Source organism: Chroicocephalus ridibundus, chromosome 2 (assembly GCF_963924245.1).
Source record: "Chroicocephalus ridibundus chromosome 2, bChrRid1.1, whole genome shotgun sequence".
In the NCBI taxonomy this organism is placed as follows: Eukaryota; Metazoa; Chordata; class Aves; order Charadriiformes; family Laridae; genus Chroicocephalus; species Chroicocephalus ridibundus.
This window is the reverse complement of record NC_086285.1, coordinates 21,391,207-21,414,853: the sequence shown is the minus strand read 5'-3', so window position 1 is coordinate 21,414,853 and position 23,647 is coordinate 21,391,207. Positions and strand designations below refer to the sequence as shown.

The 23,647-nt window shown below is 40.5% G+C and overlaps 1 protein-coding gene across 4 annotated transcripts in view; it reads right to left on the bottom strand.

Annotated features, from left to right (window-relative positions):
- Positions 1-15,845: 15,845 nt before the first annotated feature.
- The window catches only part of NEBL (nebulette), a 271,880-nt gene continuing 264,078 nt past the window's right edge, over positions 15,846-23,647 (bottom strand). For all 4 annotated transcript variants that reach the window (XM_063324686.1, XM_063324687.1, XM_063324684.1 and 1 more), the window contains 2 exons: positions 22,133-22,248; positions 15,846-16,599 (listed from right to left, as the gene is read on the bottom strand). In XM_063324686.1, coding sequence (XP_063180756.1) covers positions 16,423-16,599; positions 22,133-22,248 — 293 coding nt within the window. In that variant the 3' untranslated portion in view covers positions 15,846-16,422. The remainder of the gene's footprint in view (positions 16,600-22,132; positions 22,249-23,647) is intronic.

Sequence of the window (23,647 nt, the reverse complement as noted above, 5' to 3'; positions counted from 1 at the left end):
ACAAGCAATTAAAATTCAAGGCCGTGGAGATTCCTTAAAAGTAACCGTAGCATCTACACTCAAAGTTGGGGAAAAGGCAATCATGGCAACTAACCACTTAGCAGCCACTTCATTACATTCTCAAATAAAGGAGAGGAGCCTGTACAGTGCCTCACAGAAAGCGAGGAGGAGGAGGAGGCCTTCAATGCATGGCTTCCCAGAGGCCCATTCCCAGGGCCTGGAGACAGTCTTCACTTCTACTCAGAGAAGTGAAGCCACACAGCCACATCCAGGCCTTCACATTGGCCTGAGTTTGAATTCACCTTCATGCCAAATGCTCTGGTCATCAACATTATTTCTATATTGCCATATTATCCAGTTCTATTTTGGAGCACATCACCTGGATCTCCGAGCCCAGGATACCCAAGTGTAGGGAAAAGCCACAGAAGACCCAGGTACCTGCACCCAACGTCGAAGTGGTAAAGGAGATGTAATTTTGTAGATCTAGTAAATATGAGGAAACAAGTGGACCTACAAGAGCAGCAGACTTCCTACAGAGGCCCAGGAGGAGCAGAAGTCAAGTCTTAGCAGTGTCTGATGGGGGAGATGCTGCCCAGGCTTTTCTCTCCATCACAATCATGGACCTCAGCCAGACCCTACATAACCTCAGCCAAACCCTTCACTTCTTAGAGCAAGGTAGAAGTTGTCCTTCTTTGTGCGCTTCTGCTGAACTTTTCTTAATCCTTGCACTTGTTTTAGGCAATGAGAGAAACAAAGAGAAAACAAAGGAAATTCAGAGAAGAACTGAAATGATTTGCAACAGGCACATGAAGAATGTGCTCATGCAGAAACCATCTACATAAATAAAAGGCAAAGGAACTGCTTATCATGTCAGTAATACAGGTCAGTAGGTAAAATGAAGGAATCAAATATTTAGGGAACATCAGTAAGGGATGAGTCTGACAGTCAGATATCAACAGTTTGGAAAGGAACATCCTCATTTCTGACCTGGAACAACCCAAGTGAGGCTGAGAAATGTGCTTGGAAACATGAAAGATGGCAGGGAAGCATCATTTACTCACCTCTGTGTTGTCTCCAGCTTAACATAGCCCCCACGGCTTCAGGGTAAGTTTTAATCATCTGCTGACATAATGGTATCTTAACAATAAAACAGTGAGATTTTAAACAGTCTTGAGTGCCTTTTTCTTCCACAGAAAAATAAAGTCTCCCAAATAAACACTGAATTGCAGACTCACCCTGTATACATATGTGTAAATAGCTTATTCTCTTGTATTAATTCCATTAATTTCAACTCAGCCATAGTGGAGTTCTCATTAAATACCCCTGGTCTTGCAAAGCTTCATCTCCATGTCTTGCATATTGAAAAATTTCAGATGAATCTAAATAGGGGACGATTTTTGAATTTGCCATTGCTTGAATAACAAAGTGCTATGTTAAGTCCAATTCCAGCCAGCAATAAAAGCTCGCTTGCAATGGAATCACATGAAATAAAATTACTGCTTTTATCTCTAGCACTTGAGTTTTGTCTTTTAATTTTAAAAAAAGTATCAAAAATATCACAGCGAGGAGAGGTTTGTGGAGGAAAATCCTGTCACTGCATGAGTAGTTCTCTCTACAGCAGATTAATTTGTCTTAATAGCATAATGAAACCTCTGCTGCTGTAGCATCTCTTACTGCAGCTTTTCCTGCACCGGCTTTCTTCTTGCATTCCTATACACCATTTCGTACACATACTTAACTCTACAAACTCCTAAGACAGGCACCAGCATAGGCACCACTGTAGGTTTCTAAGTAATTATCACTGCTCAGGGAGCACATATGCATTTTTAAGGACTAGGACACCTTTAAGCACCACAACAATATGGTTCCAATATGTTTATATTTCAAACGTTGAATTATGATAGTTGAATGGCTCATCTTATCTTATCCAGTAAAAAATATTAATGAAGCATATTTTTATTCCTTAGTTATCTCTGCTATAGATCTGCACTGGAAATCAAATTTTGTAATCAATTCGTATTGCTAAACTGTTTTGATTTTATGTAGAAATGTGAGTTTTCATTCTAATTAAATATGCAGTACGATTATACTTAAAACACAATTATCATAGCTATTTATGCACCTAACAAGACAATTAACAGAGTATGTCCTGCAGACAATTCTGATCATTCATAAACACAATTTCAATCTTAAACTATGAAGACTTTTTAATGGTGCACATCTGCCCCCTTGTGCCAGTTTTACATGACTGCCTTTTTTATTGCTAAAGGGACTAATGAACTACAGCTCATTTAGTCCTGCAAGGCCATTTTAAAACTGACATGCAGGTATTTTGCTCCTTAGCTTCCCTCTCTGTGTACAACAGAAAAGAGGAAAAGACATATTGTTGGACATCTCCATCTCAGCTCCTCGACATTTTTTCCAAAAAGGCAGAGAGACTTAGAAAAAAGCGGATAGGTACATAGCTGTTGGTGCTACGTGTATCAGAAGAATTACAGCCAATAACTGTGGTCAGTGGCAGTTTCTGAATGTCTTCAATGCACCAGGCGAAGAGACCTTTGCTCCCAACACAGCAGGAAACTGCCCAGCTAAAAGAAGGAACAAGAGGAAGCTTGCTCTGCACTTCAACAAGAAAGAAAACAAGAAACTATGAAGATTGGTTTTCATGGTAAAACCTACCATGTTTAGAAAATGGTAGGCCAGGGGAGGCACCAAGTGCTTTCAAGGATAATTTGACTTAAAGCAAAAAAGTTAAATTTTACTCCAGGAATGCTCCTTCTGTTCCTTCAGGTTTTGTAGTTGGCCTAGAGACTGGGAAAAATATTTGTCACAAGGGTTCATATATCATAGAATCATAGAATAATTTGAGTTGGAAGGGATCTTTAAAAGTCACATATTCCAATCTCCCTGCAATGAGCAGGGACATCTTCAACTAAATCAGGTTGCTCAGAGCCCATCCAAACTGACCTTGAACTTTTCCAGGAATGTAAAAAATTTCTTCCTTATACCTAGTCTAAATCTTCCCTCTTTTAGTTTAAAGCCATTACCCCTTGTCCTATTGCTACAGGCTCTGTTAAAAAGTTTGTCCCCTCCTTTCCTGTAGGCCCCCATTAAGTACTGAAAGGCTCCTATAAGGTCTCCCCAGAGCCTTCTCCTCCAGGCTGAACAACCTCTCTCAGTCTGTCCTCATAGGGGAGATGCTTCATCCCTCTCGTCATTTTTGTGGCCCTCCTCTGGACCCAATTCAACAGGTCCATGTCTCTCCTGTGTTGAGGGCTCCAGAGGTGGACACAGTTTTCCAGCTGGGGTCTTGTGGCAGATCTACGAGCAGAGGCCTTTGTACGGCCAAGGACACAGTGAGCAGAGCACACAGAAACAGGAACGCAGATATCAATATGGATGGAACGAAGAGGAACTGGTTCAATATAAACATGGAACAAGAAAACAGCTTCGCATGCTTATCTTGGTGGGAACTGAATAAGGCGGCCAGGCTAGTGATCTGAAATATGTGTTTACTTGCCTAGCAGGTGCATGGAAAGGTTTAGAGCTCAGGTATGAAAGCCGAGGCCTGAGAAGCGATAAACGATTTCATGCTTATCACAAATGGAGTCCATGACTAATTGCCACAGGGTCTCACCAGAGAGGCTTAGAGGAATAAAATCACCTCCCTTGACCTGCTGGCCATGCTTCTTTTGATGCAGCCCAGGATGCGGTTGGCTTTCTGGGCTGTGAGCGCAGATTGTTGGCTCACAACCAGCTTTTCATCCTCCAGTACCTCCAAGTCCTTCTTGACCGGGCTGCTCTCAATCCCTTCACCCCTCAGCCTGCATTGATGCTGGGGGTTGCCCCGACCCAGGTGCAGGACCCTTCACTTGGCCTTGTTGAACCTCATGAAGTTCACACAGGCCCACTTCTCGAGCCTGTCCAGGTGCCTCTGGATGGCATTCCTTCCCTCAGGCATGTCAACCACACCACTCAGCTTGGTGTCATTCGCAACCTTGCTGAGGGTGCACTCTGTCCCACATAGACAAATCCCACTGTCTATGTCATTGACGAAGATATTGAACAATACTGGTCCCAATATGGACCCCTGAGGCACACCACTTGTCACCAACCTCCATCTGGACATTGAGCCTTTGACCCACTACCCTCTGGATGTGATCATCCAACCAAGTCCTCATATAGTCCATCCATCAAATCCATATCTTCCCAATTTAAAGAGAATGTTCTACGGGAGCATGTGAAAGGCTTTACAGAAGTCCAGACATCTGCAGCTACATCCGTAGATCTTCCCGTGTCCACTGATGTAGTCACTCCATCATAGAAGGCCACCAGGTTGGTCAGGCAGGACCTGAGCTTGATAAAGCTATCTGTCTGTCTCAAATCACTTCCCTGTCCCCTGTATGCCTTAACATAGCTTTCTAGTAAGATCTGTTCCTTGATCTTCCCAGACACAGAGGTGAGACTGGCAGGTCAGTAGTTCCCAGGGTCCTACTTTCTATCCTTTTTATTAATCAGTGCAATGTTTCCCTTTTTCCAGTCACCAGGGACTTCACCTGACTGCCATGACTTTTCAAATATCATAGCGAGTGGCTTAGCAACTACATCAGCCAATTCCCTCAGGACTCTGGGATGCATCTCATCAGGTCCCATAGATTTCTCTGTATTCATGTTCCTCAGGCGGTCACAGACCTGACCTTCTCTTACATTGAGAGGGGCTTTTCTCCCCCAGTCCCTGCCCCAATGCCCATCCTCTCAAGAGGTGTGGGAAGAGAGGTTGCCAGTGAAGAATGAGGCAAAAAAGTTGAGTACCTCAGCTTTCTCCTCGTCTGTTGTTACTGGTTTGCCAGTCTTGCACATCGGGGTTGGGGGGTATGCATTCTTTGACCTTCCTTTTGTGGCTGACAGACCTGCAGAAGCCCTTCTTATTATTCTTTGCATCCCTTGCCATATTCAGCTCCAGCCACACCTTGGCCTTCCAGACCCCATCCCTACACAACCAGGCAGCATCCCTGTACTCTTCCCAGGATACCTGTCCCTGCTTCCACTGCCTGTGCATCTCTTTCTTGCCCTTTAGTTTGACCAGCTGGTCTTGACTCAGCCACGCCGGTCACTTGCCTCCCTTTCCTGATTTCTTACACCTGGGGATTGAGAGCTCCTGCACTCTGTGGAAAGCATCCTTAAAGATCTGCCAGCTCTGTTCTGCTCCCTTGTCCCTGAGCAGTTTCCCAGGTGGGTCCCATTGACTAACTCCTTGAAGAGCTGGAATATTGCTTTTCTAAAATTCAGGGTCCTGACTTTACTCTTCCCCTGACCCACATCCCTTAGGACTGCAAACTCCACCAGTGCAGCCCAGGCTGCATCCAATCTTGACATCACCAATTGACTCACTTGCATTGGTGACCATCAGGTCCAGTATTGCATCTCCTCTGGTGGGGCTGTCTGTTACCTGGCTTAGGAAGTTATCTTACTTATTAAGAAGTTATATCCACTTAGGAGAAATGGTGCTTGAACATCCTCCACACTTTCCTGCCCTTCATGAGCAGGGCACTGGGGCTCAGTTCCCAGGCAACTCGGTCTATCACAGCCCGCTGGGGTACCTCCAGCTCTGCAGCTCCTCCTGTCCCCCCCCAGGCCTATATCGCCTTCGCCTCCCAGTACACTTGACTCCACTGCTTCGATAGCTGCACTCCCACCTCTGGATAACAAGACCCCATGTCCCTCCTGCCACAGATACTGCTCTGCTGCCTGAGATAAAAATATGCCACAAAGTAGAAAGAGCAACTTACAGGGGGGAAAAAAAAAAGAAAACATTAAGAAGAGGGCTCAGAAATCTGCTGGTACTGAGCCAATGCTGAATGGTGGGGCTGAGCTGCGGGTTTTCAGGAGGGTGTCCACAAGGCCACCTACTCAAAGTGACATGCCCCAAGCAGGTTTGCACTCAGGACCTGCTGCGACCAGCAGAGGTGAGGTACCACCAGCTCATCAGGGGCAAAACCTCTCGCTTCATTGGAGCTTTGTGAGAAGCACCAATACCCTTTAAAAAGCTGGGACATAAAATTAGGATTTGGCCCTCACTTTTGCCAGGTGGCCCATTTCTGTTTGAGAATTTCCTATCTGTTAAAGACCACCATGAGCATTCTCCCACCCATTCCACCCAACACGATTTAAATATTACCCATGACATGGGTAAAGCATGATACAGACAAGAAATACAGCAGACTAAGAAACCTTAGTCTGGCCTAAGAAACAAGGTCCAGTTACTCTGCTACTTCCCAATGTTGCTTTCTGAAACCAGATAAAACTGTTCAGTCCTGCACAGAACCCTTCACTGCAAATCCGTACACAATTCAAATGAGAAAAAGCTTTTCAAAATAAACTAACTCAAAGCCTAGGTAAGCTTGTTCCACTTACCTTATTAAGCTGTGAAGTTCTGGTCCGGCTGTAGATTGCTTATGGTCACCAGGGTTAAAGCATGTGGCAATAAGACATAAAAAGCCTGTTGTTATTTTACCCAAAAAAGTGTGTTTCTCAGACAAGATTCATGTAACCTTAGACCAGCACTAGACCACCAGTATTTAGAGAAGGAAAAATCTTTAGGGGCACAGGACTGTGTGTGCTTCATGGATCATGCGTTCAACTTAGGGGACAAATTAGTTTGATTGTGACCCGTGAACATGCCCTTGTTTTGAGTCATTTTGTACTAGTTCAGATCAAAGTTCTGGCCTTCTTGTAGGAGGGTGAGTACATTCCTGTGCATATCCTTGACCTTTGAGAAACAGTCTGGCAGCGTGGGGAAAAAGAAGAAAGGCTTAGAATAAGAAAACATACATCTCTAGACTGGCAGAAGGCTTTCAAATGAGTAGATCTGATGTATTCTTCTGGCTTGGCCATCACATCACAGAAGTAGGAAAAAAAAAAAGCAGTAGAACACCAACAAAAACATAAGCAACAACTAGTCAAAACAACATCTAAAATCAATCTGTCCAAAAGCAGCTGCAGCTGTGTTTACTTGATAGCATCCGGAAAATAAACCAACTTCCAAAGCTGCAATTTTACTGATCTCACAGAGCACTGGTACCGTAGGGATGGCTACTAATTTCGAAGGAGTGACGAGCTGAGAAAGCTCTCACAGGACTCTTTGCTAGGTGCTTGCTCTAACATCGAGACTGCAGCAGTTGTCATGGGAGCACATATCTTCCCTTTCATAATAACCACAGCTGCACAACAGAGCATCATGGCCAGTGGCGTTTGGACAGGGAACATGTTACTCGATTTGATACGTTGCTTGAGGGTGGAATAAAGGGCCTTTGGAATGGAGGATATTTCACAGATGTTATTTAGCATAGCAATGTAAAATTGTATGAAGAGAAAGTTACTTGAAGTACTCTAAAAATTCTGGTCTTTTTCCCTTCTCACAAAGGTAACTGCCACAAGGAATGCAACGTGGAAAGTACAGCAGAGTAAAATAATTTTAGTGGGGTTTGAGGGCCAACAGAAAATGCAGAGGACCAATGTAAAAGTTCATTTAAGTAATAGGACCTTGGTAACTTCAAGATTTGAAAGCCTAACTGTGAAATGTTGTCTTCCAAGATCTCACCCCTGCCCTTGAATCTATTCTTCCACTAAAAATTAATTTGTCTAACGGCACGCTAAGTCATGCTGTGAGTAGCAGAGCTTTCCCAGTACTGTTTTGAAAAAGTTAGAAGGAAAAATTAAGGCTGGAAATGCAAGCATGCTGAATGTCAACACAGCCTGACATTCAGCCTGCTTGTTTGCTCCAGCTTGAACGTGGTTTGCCAAAACTATCCAATTCACTTTCTCTAGATCGAGAAATTGTTTAAGCTGCATAGCTAATTAGTTGCTTATAAATAGTTGTCATCTAATTCTTGTGTTTTCAACTGCTGGAGTAGAAATGAGAATGACAGTGTCTTGAATAGCTGGGTTACTCAAATAAAGACTTGCCAGCAAGGCCTTACATGCCATTTATCCCATCCAAATTGAGATATCCGTACTGTATCATAGCTGCAGTCATCAAGGTCTGCCTGAACAGTCCCTTAGAGCCTAATTCATCTAATTCATTCTCGATGTATGCTTCCTAAGGGCAGTACAAGCTATGAAATTGGACGATGTCAATGTCATCTTGAGTCAGAGGAAATCTAAGTCAGGAAAAAATGTTTATTTTACAACGACATATTTATTTATAGAAAGGCTGGATTTTAGTACAGATAATTGTGTCCCACAGAGATCCTATCTGATGAACTCAGAACAGGCAGAGCTAGGAACAGAAAGGTTCCAGCAAGCAGGATAGTGCCTATCAACACAGCTTCCACGGTGAGCAACACACTACGGCTATATGGCATGGGACCTTTGCTCTAACACTGATTGAGAGAGAAAGACTCCTGAATCAAGAGTTCAGCTCAGAATCAGGGATAACATAATGAAAATGCTAACCCTCTAAAGAACAGAATGAACAAGAACTGTTTTGGATGTTGGTGAGACAGTGAAAACTGTCATCCCCCTCTTTTCTGAAGTCAGCAGCTGAGCTCAGAAGAAGCCAGAAGCTCTCAGAAGGAAGGAGGGACAACGAAAGCACAGTCAAGAGGACTCTTCAAAGAGAATTGTTCACAGCTGAGCCAACAGAAATATAACACCCCTTGGGGTAAACAGGCACATGTCCATATTCTTTGAGTTCTCCTCAAAGGTATTGACAGGAGAACAGGTAGGTGAGCCAGGCTACAGTTCCAATCCTGAATGCGGGAACTATAGAAGCCAGAGAGTGGTCTGAAGGAGAGGCCCCAAGCCCAATGGGTTTGTTGACAGAGATGTCAGCACGGCTGAAAGAAGAGGAGGCAAAAAGCCAAGATGTATATTGAAGCCAGTGTACAACTGCTGTGGAAGGGAGAGCTTAATGGGTAGATAACACTAGCAATTTTGAAGCAATTCAAATTCTTGTCAGTGCCTTGAGAAGCCTATTAAAATATCTCCTTTGGGTCCTGGAAAAGCTGCTGTCCAAAGCAACACAGCCCCTGACGCTGCAGGCATGTCAAGAGAGGAAAGATGGAGGAGGAAAAACACAGAAAAATTATGGCTTGAATCAAAGAACAATAACATAAGCTGCCAGCTGTTTGTGAAGTCATTGAAAATGGATATTTATATACCAAACAATATTTTAAGAGATGGATGGTAACACCTGGAGATCTCTCTTTGTAGACGCAAGTGGTCAAAGCCACAAGCCAGTAGTCTCCTGCATGAGAACAGGCTTCTCCATATGTAGATTTTATCAACAGCAGACAGGTGGGAAAGCAACCAAAATAAAAATATATAAAATCAAGGACTTCATAGACTCTGTTTATGACATAGTACATAAATATGAATCTCCAGTTTCTGCTGTCATTGTTAAACACATATCCAGCACGTAGCATCCAATTTGTGGAGCAGGTGAGCTCTGTGGCACATCGTCTCATCCTCCTACTTACACAGTACAGAGTTAGGAACTTGCTGTGGTGCCATGGGGTTCAAACTTCTGACTGTACACAAGGGCACAAGAACATACAATTTAAACTGACTGACAATTTGTTCCCTCTGTACTATCTGAAGTCTCATTTTCTGGAAGGATATATTTGCCCTTACAAATGCCATATGCCAGTGGATGGCCTGCCATTGGGATTCAGACTAATTGCTCAAAAGCTGGACTAAGTGTCTGCCCACTACCAAATAGTCACTTCTGACACTACGGCACTGACTGAAGCACAGAGACAGGCCAAGCACATCTACACAGCCTACAGGTTAATTGATCAACCGGGACTCTCAGCCTTATGGCTGACTTGTACTAACCTCTGCAGCAAAACCTGAGTAAGAAATCTGTGGCTTTTCACTTTGGCCATGCCTTACCACCCATAGCACACTACCTCTTTCCTTACGCTGATATTACTGTTTTTGAGGTTGTGCAATAAACTAGATCACTGAAAGAATGATGATAAATGGAATCATTTGGAAGAAAAAAACAAATCTAGATTATTTGTTGATACCATTTCAGTGTGTCCACGGGTAGCTTTATGGAAAGAGGAGAGAGGTCCACTGCAGAACAGGATTGGAAACTTGGTTGGACTTTGAGTAGGCAGAGGGAAGGCAGGCAGCACTTGTCACAGCCAATGCATTGGGCAGCTATTCCCTCAGCACAGAGAACTCTATGTAAAATTAGCTTACTCTTGCTAATTAACACAACAAAGAAAATCAAAAGCCCAGTCCTGCGGCAGAGCAGAAATGGGGCATCCTAAAAACTAGAAACTCCCAACCTATCAAATATACAACATGGAGGGTCTCCACAGGACTTGCAAGTGCCTGTACGTAGAGCCGTTTGATAACGATACTCTGTGGGGTCACTAAAGACAGGAAAACCTTCTCCTTTTCAGCCATTTGTTAGATTTGACACTGCTGTTGTAGACTAAGGACATAATCCTTCAGATCTTGAACACATGACTCCTACCAACTTCACATCAGTGGCTCTCAGGAGAAGAACCTTCACCTGAATATATATATTTAGCATAGAAATAGAAAATAAAGTACTCGAGTTGCTCTAGCAGATTATGGAGAGATTTACAAATAAAACACATTCCGAGTGCTTGAGGTCCATTTTGGCAGCTCTTAAATCTTTTTTCTTATTGAAAACTGCTGTTTGCTACAGTATATATAAAGATTGGATTCTGCTCTACTGGCAGCATTTCAATATATAAAAGCACCGCAGAATATGGAATCAAAGCTCTGTAACTAATTAAACTTTATAGGAAATGCTAACATGTATTTCTTAAGGAGAAAGTTATTGTGATAGCAACTGCACGTCACTTACCTAGAATGAACTAAACAGCTCCAATTGTCACTGCCATTTGTCCTCATTCATTGTTAACAGCCTTCTTCAATAACACTTGATAAAAATTAAAAGATTCTAATGCAGTACATTGGCCTGTACGCTTAACACTCAAATAAATAAAACATGTCCCTAAGCATAATAATCTTCTTCAACTACAGGCAGAGCAGTTCCAAAACACTTCTGGATTTTATTTTATCTTAAACTTTCTTACAATGCTGTAAAAATAAACTCGTGTAAGTGAATAAGGATAACCCAAGAACCACATTTGTATATAAAATTGTCTTAAAGGGGCCAGCAGTCCAATTTGTTTTCATTAGTGTTGCACTGAGAGCACGCCTAACCAAATGCCCTTTCAAAGACCAGCAAACCGGTATCAGTCAAATCAGCAGACCTTCTTCATTTACCACCTTTGCTTATTTACACTAACCAAGGAACATGGAACGTAACTCACTGAAAAAGCAAATTAACCCTCTTGTGGAGAGGGCACTTCTGAAATAAAAAGCTGTTTTAGGAAACTATTTTCTGAGATCAAGTTTGAAGAATAATAGTGCAAAGTAGTCTACTTAATTTTGAAAACTCAAAGCATCCTTAGTTAAAACTATATGCTTCTGCGACAGCTTATATTAATGGGTATGGTAGCTTTGCAGAGTATTGTTTATGAATATAATACATACATAGTGCTGGGTTTAATATTTTATTTGAATGACGTTTAATGTTATGCAAAATAAATTGTTATGTTACATCCACTGTGACATCAACTAAAATGTGAACTAGTTTGCATAGGTTAGTACTTTGGGCAGCATGATGTTGCTCTAGTCCACCAAGGCTTAAATATTCACAGTGTAGAGGAAGAAACAGGAATTAAAGCATTTCTACTAAAATATATTTTAATAGCTGGTGTTAACTTTCTGCATAACAAAAGCCAGATTAAGATGATACATCATATGATCCAAGAGTAAGTTTATCTGTCCTTTGAAAAACAATTGTTACCTTCATAACTGTATACTCCCAAATACAGTACAGTTTTGCAAAATAACTAAAACTTTACACACTTTAAAGCAAACATAAGCCAAACTGCACAGCGGTTCATTTTTGCTTTTTATATCACACTGCAAAAACCAACAGCTGAGAGAGTTTCCACATCATGCTAATCGGTGTCAATACAGTCATTGCTGTCTTCCAACGGTCTAGCAATTTCTAATAGTAATATTAAATACACATGATTGAAATGCTACAGTATAGCTTATTTTCCCCCCTAAAATAATAATAATTAAACAAATGTCAACAACAACTGGATTACAACTTAAGTACAATATGCAAATTCTATTTATCAGACACAAGAAGCATATGAAATTCCTTTGAATATACTGTTGTAGTGCAGGCAGTTTAGGAAATATAGCTTTCAGGTTTTCTTTCAAAAGGAGAGATGGGGTTCCTATGGCATAAAGCTGGAGAAAATCACTAAAGCATTGCAAAATGGTTTATTCTTCTACAGCTCACCAGTACTTTGCATTTGCCAGCACATCAGTTTGGAGATCTTTCAACAGCATCTTTTGTCTGTTTCAGTATATTATTTAAACATTTGCTAACTAAAGCATATTCTGTAATTTAAATGGAGTATTGATCAACATAATTAAAATCTAACATTTTATACCCTGTACCACTTTCTGCCAAAGAGTTCTGTATTTGTCATTTCTTTTTCATTGTACAAGATGACATGCAGTCATTGTACAATAAAAACTAGAATTATTACCTTTCCCAAGTGTTGGAGACCTTCCATATCCCCAAGGAACACTCGGTAGGGACACATTTGTCAAAAATATCATCCATGGGAGGTGATTCTCTGTCAAATCCCAATCTGCTGAAGTGGTTTATGGTATGTCAAATGTAATCAAGAAAACCCTGTTTCATCAAGATTAAATGCTAATGTTCCATAATGAAAAATTACAACTGCAGTATCTGTAAGTAGCTTTGTTTAGAAAATGAAGATTAGCCAGGCAAGAAAGAGTAATGAAAAGCAAGGCACCCATTTGTTCTTGTGTATATGTATGAGTATGCGCTCCGTTGTTTCCTACGTTTATACTGATGTTAGCAAGAATTACAGCACATTGTATCTTCTTTATTTCTAGAATGCTTAAAATGGGAAGGTGTGAACTTCCAACCTGAACTTTGGAACATCTTGGGAAATTTGGCTCCTTAAAAGTCTTTTTCTTTCCCCAGAAAAATGCTGTCTACAGGAAGAAAATACAGTGAGAGGAACATGCTGTGTTAAAAAGGAACACATACTTTAAAGGTGACATGACAGCATACAATATCTGTTCACCCCTATATCCCACTGCATGTAACAGGCTCCAATATATGCCTTGTAAAACCTGTGCTGACACATTTTAGTTGCTGACTTACTTTCCCTACCTTATAAATTTTAGATCTTCAAAAAACATTTTTATAAGTGCACTCTGATAATTTTGGGCCTCTGACAGCATTGCTTAGAACAAAGCTGCATAATGACACTAAAGTTTTTTTTATATCAGAAAGCAGGAACCATTCCATACGAACACAAATTATTAAGCATATACAACATAAAAACCTGACTACATGAATGAGTAACTTAAAACAGATCTTAATAATTCTGCTGACATACCATTCTCAACAGAAATACAATTCACATACTGTTTTGTTTTCTCGACCTTTTTTATTTTGCAAATTGCTTTAGCTGCTTTGCTAGGCTAATGAATAGTCGAAATTCATAAAGGAAATTTTAGTTCCATTTTTAGCAAAACATAGTCCTCTAATGTCATCAAATGCTCCTTTTCTGATTTACTTTTCACTATACATACAGTGTTCCACACTGCAAACTGTCTCCTTGCTTAGGAAGAATGCTAGCGCATTCATAGGTGCAGACTTTCTTTTTTATGCCACTAAAAATTGCAACTTGATGCAATATATCTATCCCTTATATTTCTTTTTTATTCATATCTGGTTAACAAACTGACAGCTTGTTTTTATTGTTGTCAGCATTACACAGCTAATAGAGCAGCACAGCAGCAAGTGATAGCCATTTCTGCCTCAGGCATCATCAGAAAAATTTGCCAGCCATCGTAAGATGGGATTCCTCTCCTTGCTGTTGATGGCTGGTGATGAAAATCAAGACAGAAGCAGACTGCTTGTTTCAGATCTTCTAGCTCAGCTTACCACATCAGCCTTTTGAAAAAGCCATTTGACTTGCAAAGCTTGCTATTTAATGTGGAAGTCACCCGTAATGCATAAAGGTCTGTTGCAGCAGCAGCTTTATATGTAAAACTTCCAAGAATTTTAAATCAGGCAGCTGACAAGAAAGCACAGGCAATTCCACAGTCATGGACATTTTTTAATTATTTTTTTTAATGCAGTCATTCCATCCTGTTTGGCAGCTGGGACCAGCCCCATGTTAGCAATACCTAAAAAAAACTGCCTAAGCTTTCCAATTCCTAATGGTATGCAAAAATAGACCTGGCAGGTATTTGGATTGACAACTTTCAGTTGCCATAACAAATCCATACTGCCTTCCTTCTTTATTCTTTAAATAGGTGTTGCAGGCTTGCTTACTTTGTGAAACAAGAAATACAAAATTGTCTATAAACTCTATATTAATGCTACTTTAAAAATTTCAGAAATAGAAGAAAGCCAGCGCAGGCTCAAGATTCTGAGAGCTACTCCAAAATTAACTTCTCTAGCACACCACAACACAACCACAATTATACTATCAGCAAAAACATTTTCTTCCTTACACATGTATGCATCCACATGAGTAAGTTCCCGCTTGAATCTTTAACTCTTTTGTCCTTAGTCCCAGAGTTTCTCCCTGGGAGGGAATGCAGCACCCTCCTGGCACACAGTCAAAGCTTCCCTGGGACCCAAGCCTGCTGACACAGTCCTTCTTACAGGTTCATTATGTCACCAGGTATTCATAGAATCATAGAATCTTCATGGTTGGAAAGGACCTTTGAGATCATCGAGTCCAACCATACACACGCAAAAAAACCCCTACAATCTCTGCCACTAGAGCATGCCCTGAAGTGCCAAATCTAGATGTTTCTTAAATACCTCTAGGGATGGTGACTCAACCACCTCCCTGGGCAGGCTGTTCCAGTGCCTGAGTCCTCCGCCTCACAGACCGAGACCTGCATCCATCAGTTCTGATCAGAAGTTAACGGACACCAAAGAGTGTAGGTGAAGGTTTGTCAGCAAAATATTTTCACTGTTTTCTATGGATGGCTAAACTGAAGCGTGATGGCATAGAGTATCTTGGACTACTGTTTGGTTAGTTTTCCCTTCGGTGTCAGTTACGAGAAAGACTGAATCAGTAAACGTAATATTTCTCCATCATTAATCATTTGGCAAGCGTACAACTCACTGTTGGATCACCAAGATCTTTGGAGGAAACTGAAGCAACAGGCCATTGAGCCGAAATGCACTACAACAACCAGAGCTCTCCTCCACTCCTCAATGGAGGTGCAAGTATTTCTGCAGCAGGGGTAGGTACATTAGCTCATCAGCAAAGCAGCCATTAAGCGAGTTACCTGTGGTAAGAAGGAGGGATGTGACTGCAGGCGTTGTGTGACTGCACAGCACTGGGGCCTCACACAGGGTATTTATTTACAGCAGTACAGCAGAAGGTAAGGGAACTAACGTGAAGTATTGGTTGTACATTGCCCTAATGGAAGCTTCTATTTAACTGCTAAGTATTATTAGAAGGAAACAGAGGAGCTGACAGGTTTTACAGTCTAGATAGTCTTTGCAAGGAATTTTCTGTGGAAAAGATACCGAAGAACCAGGAATCCAGGCATGGATCTAACTGATGGACTGGGATGCAAGCAAAGCTGACAGAAGAGGTCACTGTTGGAAATCAGAGAAAATGGGTAATCCAGGAATAAATAATGTAGGCTTCCAAGAGCCGGGAAACTTTTGCTGTCAAAATAGACCTGTTTGCTGTAAGGCTGCTGGACAGTAGGGGGGTTTATTTCTTTTGTTTGTTTTTTTGTTTTTTTTTTTTACTAGCATATTACTTGTCATTATTTCAAACGATTATCTGCTCAATATTTTAATTTTCATTAGGATGCTAATTGCTCAAACATTAAACACCTCCCTAATAACTTGAAGATGTGTTCAAACTCAGTGTGTTAACCTCCTTTGACTTCAGAGTGCCATAAGAACTGAATCGATTTTATGGTTGTTATTATAAAGAGAAATAACGTCTTTGAGGTGTAGGGAAAAGGTATTTCCCTTTTACAGCTAATTGACTGAAATCTTTATAGGACTGGCAGCACCAGGCTTCCATATATGTTTTTCATTTTGAGGGAGCACTATTATAAGCAATGCTGTTTTCAAAGCTCTGAGCTTCTTGTTGATTCTTTATCTTTAAAGGACTCTAAATTGGATTCTGAGTGAGAATGCAGACTGTTATAGCAGTGATAAAGTAATGAACATGTACTCTGAAAAGATTCTTCTGATTTTTTCTAAAAGGTTAGATTTTGAGTAAATCATAATAAAGCTCAAACGACTAGAGACAAAAATTAGTTAACAAACTCAATATAATTTGCTGGAAGCATTCCTGTTTTCCCAGTTCTCTGAACAGTACCATACATCCAGCCATCATCAATTGGTTGCACATTGATGATATAATCACCATCCCTGAAGGAAACTTCATCTTCATCTTGAGCACTGTAGTCATACATAGCTCTGTATGTTCTCTGTTGAAGGAAAGAAAACAAAGCTGTAAAGTCTCAAGCCTAAACAGATTTCTTTTCTTCTTTGCACAAAGAAAAAGAGCAGGAAAAAGAACACACGGAGCAAGGCAGAGAGAGAAATCACAAGCTACCTATTGAAAAGAAAGAGTACGCCCCCCACCCTGTCAAATATACAATGAATACAGCCCCTTTTTCTGAGTACCAAAATAATTATTTTTGGAACCTACATTGCCCAAAGTTCTCATACAAACAGATTTCAAGTCATTCACTGCTGCCTGAAATATTCCAACTGTTGTTTCATATATCCACTAGTAACAGTTCATTACATCCAGCCATGGCTAGCTGTGCTTCTGCTCCTTATTTGCATGATTCCCAAATAGCTTCTCCTGTGTCTTCACTACAGAAAAGAAATACAGTCTTCATCCAGGTCATTAACTTTCCCATCTCACTGAATGTCCTTCATTTCATTAGGATTTTACCCCAAATTAAGAATTAGGAATATATTATTATCTAATGAAAAAAAAAAAAAAGACAAGATTTCAAAAAGTCTGCAAAAGTAATTTTTATGAATACTTGGTTTTGCATATTCAGATAAAAGATTGATCTAAACAGAATATGACATCTTGTAATTAGCTAAGCCAAATTTCTCTACACCTCTGTCCAACTGTAAGCCAAGATTTGCATTTTCTTTCTAAAAAGAGTATTTATTTCCACTCCTAACCAATAAAATGCTATCATTTACTGGAATTCAAAGTGAATTTTCAAATTCAGAGGGAACAGTCTCCCCTTGAGTCTTAACAGAAGAAGAAAACTAGCTCATTTTACAATTGCCAGCAATACTTTCTTTTCCTTACCCTGTCTCTCAACGGAAGACAAGAGCAGGTCAAGCATCACTGATAATATCCAATTTCCCTACCAGTAATTTTTGATATGTCACCCTATCTAGCCAAATTTTTCTGGTGCAATGATTTAAAGAAAAAAAAAAAGATAAAAACAGTCAATGTTTGAGTTAATGCCTAGTACCACTGCCTGAACTTTTTAAGAGACAACAAACTTTGTTCTGCTTCCCAGCTGAGGAAAACAACTCTGGATAGGTTTTAGTCCATCTCATATATGGTTTTTAATGAATTTTTTTTCAGAAAAGATGGAGATTCCTCCACACACAGTGAGTAGACCAGTTGCCACTAGTCACGTTGGAAATATGGGATCATCTAATCCAAACACTACAGGGCAACTCATTATTACTGCTCCCATGCTAGAAATACACTTTTTGTCTTGATTCTGCCTTTCTCATCAGTAATGCAGATTAAACACTACAGAGAAATCAACTCCTGGTTAAACACTGGAGACCACTACCTTTCCTGACAAGCCTATGATTTTCAACCAGAGGTATGTGGTTTCTCAGTGGTTCCTTAATGTCTTCCAAGTGTTTATGGAAGGTGATAAAAGAAAGCATTATTGTTTATGAACTACAATGAAGTAATTGGGAGGGTTCTATCACCACCAAAAATTTCTTAAAGATTCAGAAACTAGAAACTATTGGTTGGAAGACCCTAAGGAATGGTCTCTGCCTTTGAGAATCTTACTTTTTTCCAACCATTTCAGCCAATCTCTCCACTGAGCCTTGAAACTAACTCCAACAAACAGTGAAAAAATACGCTATTACAACAAGCTCAGTAGCAGTTAGTCCTTTGAACAATTTATTTCAAAAAAAATGTTTATTTAAGAAAAATGGTAGCAAGTCCATATGTGACATAATGCAGAGAATGGATTTTCCTCTGAGCCATGCTTATATGTCTCCCTTAAATGGGCAAAGACGTGGGGAAGAGATTTAATGTTTTATTAAAGTAACATGTAATTGCAAAAAAAAAAAAAGAGAAGTTTTTGCTCACTCATTGTTACAACACCATGGTATAGGACATACTACTGCTGTCTCCTTTAAGGCAGCTTGACTACATCACTGTGGTGGCACAGTTGTGGAGACAAGCTGGTAATTTCAAACTTTAAAAAAATTTATTAGGGCCCTAAATGCTGCTGAGAAACCTAAATTTATGGCCTTAACACCTAATTAGGTGCTAAATGGCTGTCAGGAGAAATCTCCATAATAATCCTGTTAGCATTTAATGCCTAATTATCACTTCAGAATGTAGTCTGGGCTATATAATTGAGAATTACAATGCTTAAAGGACTCAAAGCAGGGATTTTTAAAATGCATTTTAGTGAATTATTCCTCTGTCAGTAGTGAGTTTAGCAGGTACTGAGAGTACAAGAGGGTATACGAAAAGGTTGGGGTTTTGTTAAACAGTCAAATACTCACCTATCTCCCACCTCCTCAAAGGTCTAACTTGCAGCTACTGCTTAGACAGAACAGTAAGCCTTTGCGTATGAAGAACTAAAGCCCAGCTCTCATATTCCCAGCTCCCTCGCCAGATGAGAGCTGACAGATGTATATTTCCACTTCATCCACCAGTTTATACTTATTCTACTGACCACTCCTTGTAAGGAGCAGTACCTGTTGCAGTGTCCTTCACATACAGCAGCTACCAAGGAAAGCCAACTTGCAACCTGGGCTTTGTTTTCCTACCACTTTTAGTTATCTAAAGGTGTGAGATCACCCTCTGTTATTTTCCAAAGAGGCAAACTGCCTTCAGGGCTCTGTTATAAAACATTCTATACTCTGAGCAACAATTTAATTCAGCCCATTATGCAGAACAGCTCATAAAAAGTGAGCAAAAGTTAAGAATCAGAAAACAATGCAATTCATCTGGCAAAAAAAAAAAAATCTACCCAAAGACTGTATTAGGATCATGCCTGATACAAAACACAGTTCAAAATTAAATAAACCAAGCTTTAGAAATTAAAAAATTTCTATTTCCCAATATAGGAAATTGATGGACGTGATTATAAAATGAACTTACGTCTTTTGGGGACCCTGATTTGATAACAATGCAACAAACCGGCTGAACGGAGTAGGTTTTACTAAGCAGCTAACCCTCCAGTCACCCCCGTCCTGATATAACCCATGGGATCTCAATCACTCTCACCCTAGAGATGTCCTGGCCGAACTCGGGCACCGATGGCTGACTTCACATTCATTGCTTTTAGTTAAGCCTCAAAAACTGCTTGTGCTTTGAGATCAGTTTTCAGGCTAGCATTTCTTTCCTCCAATCTCCTCGCTCTCCTACTTTCTTCTCTTACTTCTTTCTCCCCTCTGCCTGGCTTAGCCAGACAACGCTGCATCTCTGGCAGTACTGCTCCAAGCCCAGAACTGAACAGGCAGCTGAAAGCAATGAACCTAACATCGTGTAAGTTTGTCACGTCTCCAACAGCATGTCCACACTGCGTTTTAAAAGCACTCCAGGACTGCCATCAATCTTCAGCCTGTGCAAAGTCACGACATTTAAACACATCCCCAACCAGGAGTTTCCCCCAGCGCACGCAGAGATCCCTCTGTAGCATCCCAATAGCTGACTGCAACATGCCCAGCACACCTGGATACACTGCACAGGCTAGAGAAAAAAAGACAGTCTTTTGATGCGAATGTGGAAAGACAAGGGAGCATGTCAGGTTTCTAGCTGCATCTGTGATGCCTCTTTTGGAGCAGAATCATCACCCTGGGGGTGATAAGATCACGCTCTGTCTTCCTCACCAGATTGGCAAGTTAGCAGTCAGCACCAGGCCAGCAGTCTTTCATTTTCTCCCTCTGGAAATGTTGGGGGTTTACTGTCTTCAAGGAAACCCACTCAGTTTTTAACAGCAACAAGATTTGTTCAAACCATGACGTTTGATGTTTCCTTTTTTCCCCACGATAAACAGCTATTATCACTTAAAAGAATGTCAAATGACAACAGTTTCACAAAAGGGGTAAGAAATCCTGCTGAAAGGAGTCACTCGGTTCAATCCTTCATTTTTAAAATGCTTTAACGTCACTCCCTTCCTTTTCCTATTACCTTCGCATTTCCCATTCTGGAAGGAGAGGCAAAGGATGATTCTCAAGGTGACTAAAATGATATTGTTGCAACTTGCAGCCCACCAGGTAAGTCACTGGGAGGTGGAGATATGAGGAAAATCCTACCTGCCCACAGCTGCAAAGGCTGCTACGTGCATTTTGAGATTTGCAGGCATCTCCATTCTCTATCTGCCGGATTTGAAGGTTGTATGCTTTGCTCCTCACTGACTGGCAAATCTGGTGACAAAGCTCAGCCTTCCAGGTCTCCCAGTTTTCGGAGTCTGGCCCTTTGGGAAAGCAGCCAGCTCCCCAGGTGCCTTGCCCTATCCTTGGAAATTAACGGTTGATTCCAGTATCAGCTGCCTCACAGCTGTCATGCAGGTGCCCAGAGAGTTTCTCAGGTTATTGGCTCACCCAAAGATGAAGGTATCTGGATCCCACACATCCCAGCAAGTTAGCCCCTCAGCCCCCAAGCAGCTGAGAAACTGGCAAGGTTGAAAGTACCCAAACCTCACAGAATGTCATGATCTTTACAATATAAAATGCCATGGAGTTTCAGTCTTAAAGAAAAACGCAAGTTTCAGCTAATCTTGAAAATATTTTTTTTCAGCTCATCAAGCTCTGAGTTTGGTTCATGATTAAATTCTTCTTCATCTCTAAAAAAGGTGACAGAGATCGTAAATATACATCTGTTCAAAATAGTTTAAAATTCAAAATTACAAGTCAACATTTTTAAGGTAAAAGGCAACTGGGTCTGAACTATGAAATCTCTAGGTAGTGTTATGAGGAGAAAAAAAATACGATAAGCATTAAAACTGAACTTTAGAGAGAGAGAGTTCAAAAAGAAAAAAGAAACTCCATTTCCCAAAAACCTGAGCTGAATGGGTATTCATCTCTCCTTCCGTGACCAGTTACTTCTAAAACGAAATATTCTCCCCAGCTTTACATTCCCACCCACCAGAATTAAGAACTTCATGACCGTGGCCATGGTTTCATGATAAATCTTCTTCTGAGTCGCCCAGCAGTATAACTCAGTGTGGATCAGGCACGAGTGGGTGCATGATTCTGTTGAATCAGAAAGGGCACGCCGATACGGAGTCTGAGCTATCTTTACACAAGAATAGATGAGTAATACGGATAGGCACAAAGCCTGGTAGTACAAAATCAGCAAGTCAAAAAATTGGAACCAAATTTAAACCAACAGGGCGATCTTAAGAAATCAGTGGTTTTCATCCAGTGCTGGGAACCTGAATCCATCACAGAGCATAACATCAAAGCTCAACTTGTGAAATACTGTCCAAGCATTTACTACTTGTATGAAGCAGGTAGAAGGGTCAGTTATTTCTCTGCCTTCTGCAGATCATAAACGACTTTTCCTAATGCATTCTGACATAAAAGTTCTTACCATTGCCCTCAGTCACTTAATCTTTTTTATACATGAGGACTGCCACCTACATTTAGGACTGGGACAGTTAAATAGTCCAACTCTAGAACTCAGGAGGACCAATTCACTCATGTTTGAGAGATTTCACAATAGCTGATGATGTTGCTTACCAAATAAAATCATTCTTTAAATCCGGTACTCACCAGACCTGCTGAATGAGGCTGTGAATGCATGGACCTCATGGATGACATACTGGTCTGGTGCATGTATCCATATCCTTGGGACTGGCTTTGCTGATACGCCCCAGGGAGAACAGGGGCTGTGTGTTAAAGAAATACAGACACATGAATTAAATTTTTAAAAAAGTCCTTATCTAGCATTTTGTAGAAACTGTAGGTTATTTGCATTGTAAATAACAATTCCTCAGTATGAAACAGTTCAGAATGATTTCCATATATAACATAAGGCTTTTCATAGGTTGAATTATACATAAATGTAGCCAAAGCTATAGTAATATATCCACAAACACTATCAAGGTTAGTTGGAAGGGAAAGCTTGACGTACCTTAAGAAGTCTGACCATAAAAAGGTGTACAAAAGCTTGAGACACCACAAACTCAATTTTGATACTGCTACAGATGACGCACTAAATATCATGTGCCATAAACTGCCAATTTTTAAGGGAAGATTGATGAAAAAAGCTATATACTAACACAATTTTGAAATGTTTCAGTAGAAATTATCTGCAATTAATTCTTAACTCATTGCAAACTAACTCTAATTTACTTGGCTATGAACAAAGGACTGTGATTCATAGGAAGCAACAGAAACGTAAAAAAGTGATCCCACGGTTGAGTTTCTTAGTTTATTCTGATTCCATCAACATTCTTAGCCAAACACAGAGAGACCAATCATTACTTAAATATTTCCAAGTCCACCTTTTTCAGTATCTTCCTCTTACCACACAATTGTTCCATCTCTTTCACATATATTTTTTTCACATTATTTTAACAATTCTGTAGGCTAATCATTAATATGTTGACTTTTACTGTACCAAGAGCTGCTGAAAGAGGTAATACAACCAACAAGGACTCCCTACCTCTATTGCTTACTAAGAAAGCATTCATAAACCTTCCACATCTGTTCAAGCACCTTACTTCGGCAACAGACTGAAATGGAATGTGTTAAAAACATGGCTGATCAAAAATCTGTGAGAAATAAGCACTGCATAAGTGACTACTCGCTATTTTCCTAGCAAGACCATTAAGTATTTTTAAAGCAAAATTAAGAGACTGAAGGGGTATTCAAAACCTAAAGATTATAAGTTTAGTCACCACATATTTGTGCACGTTTTGCACTCTGGCAATAAAGACTTCTGGCTTGTATGGAAGGTTATTAGTCCGTCTCCACCGTTATTTACCAGAGTTTTACCAGTTCAACTGGAAATTCATTTAGCTGCACTGAAAAGAAAATGCATTTCTGTTGATACTTCTTCAAGTGGTCCATTTAGCCGGTATTCTATCTAACTCCTCCAACAAAAGCTGTCTTTCGCTTATGGGAGATGGAGCCCATGCAGCCCATGAGCCAGAAATCTTCAAACACAGAGTCATTCATCAGCCCAATACTTTCTGAGATACACCTCTTGGACTTGCTGGGAAGTAAGAACCACTTCTGGAGCAGCCGTCACACACAGATTCAAAAAGGAGCAAAGCTAATATA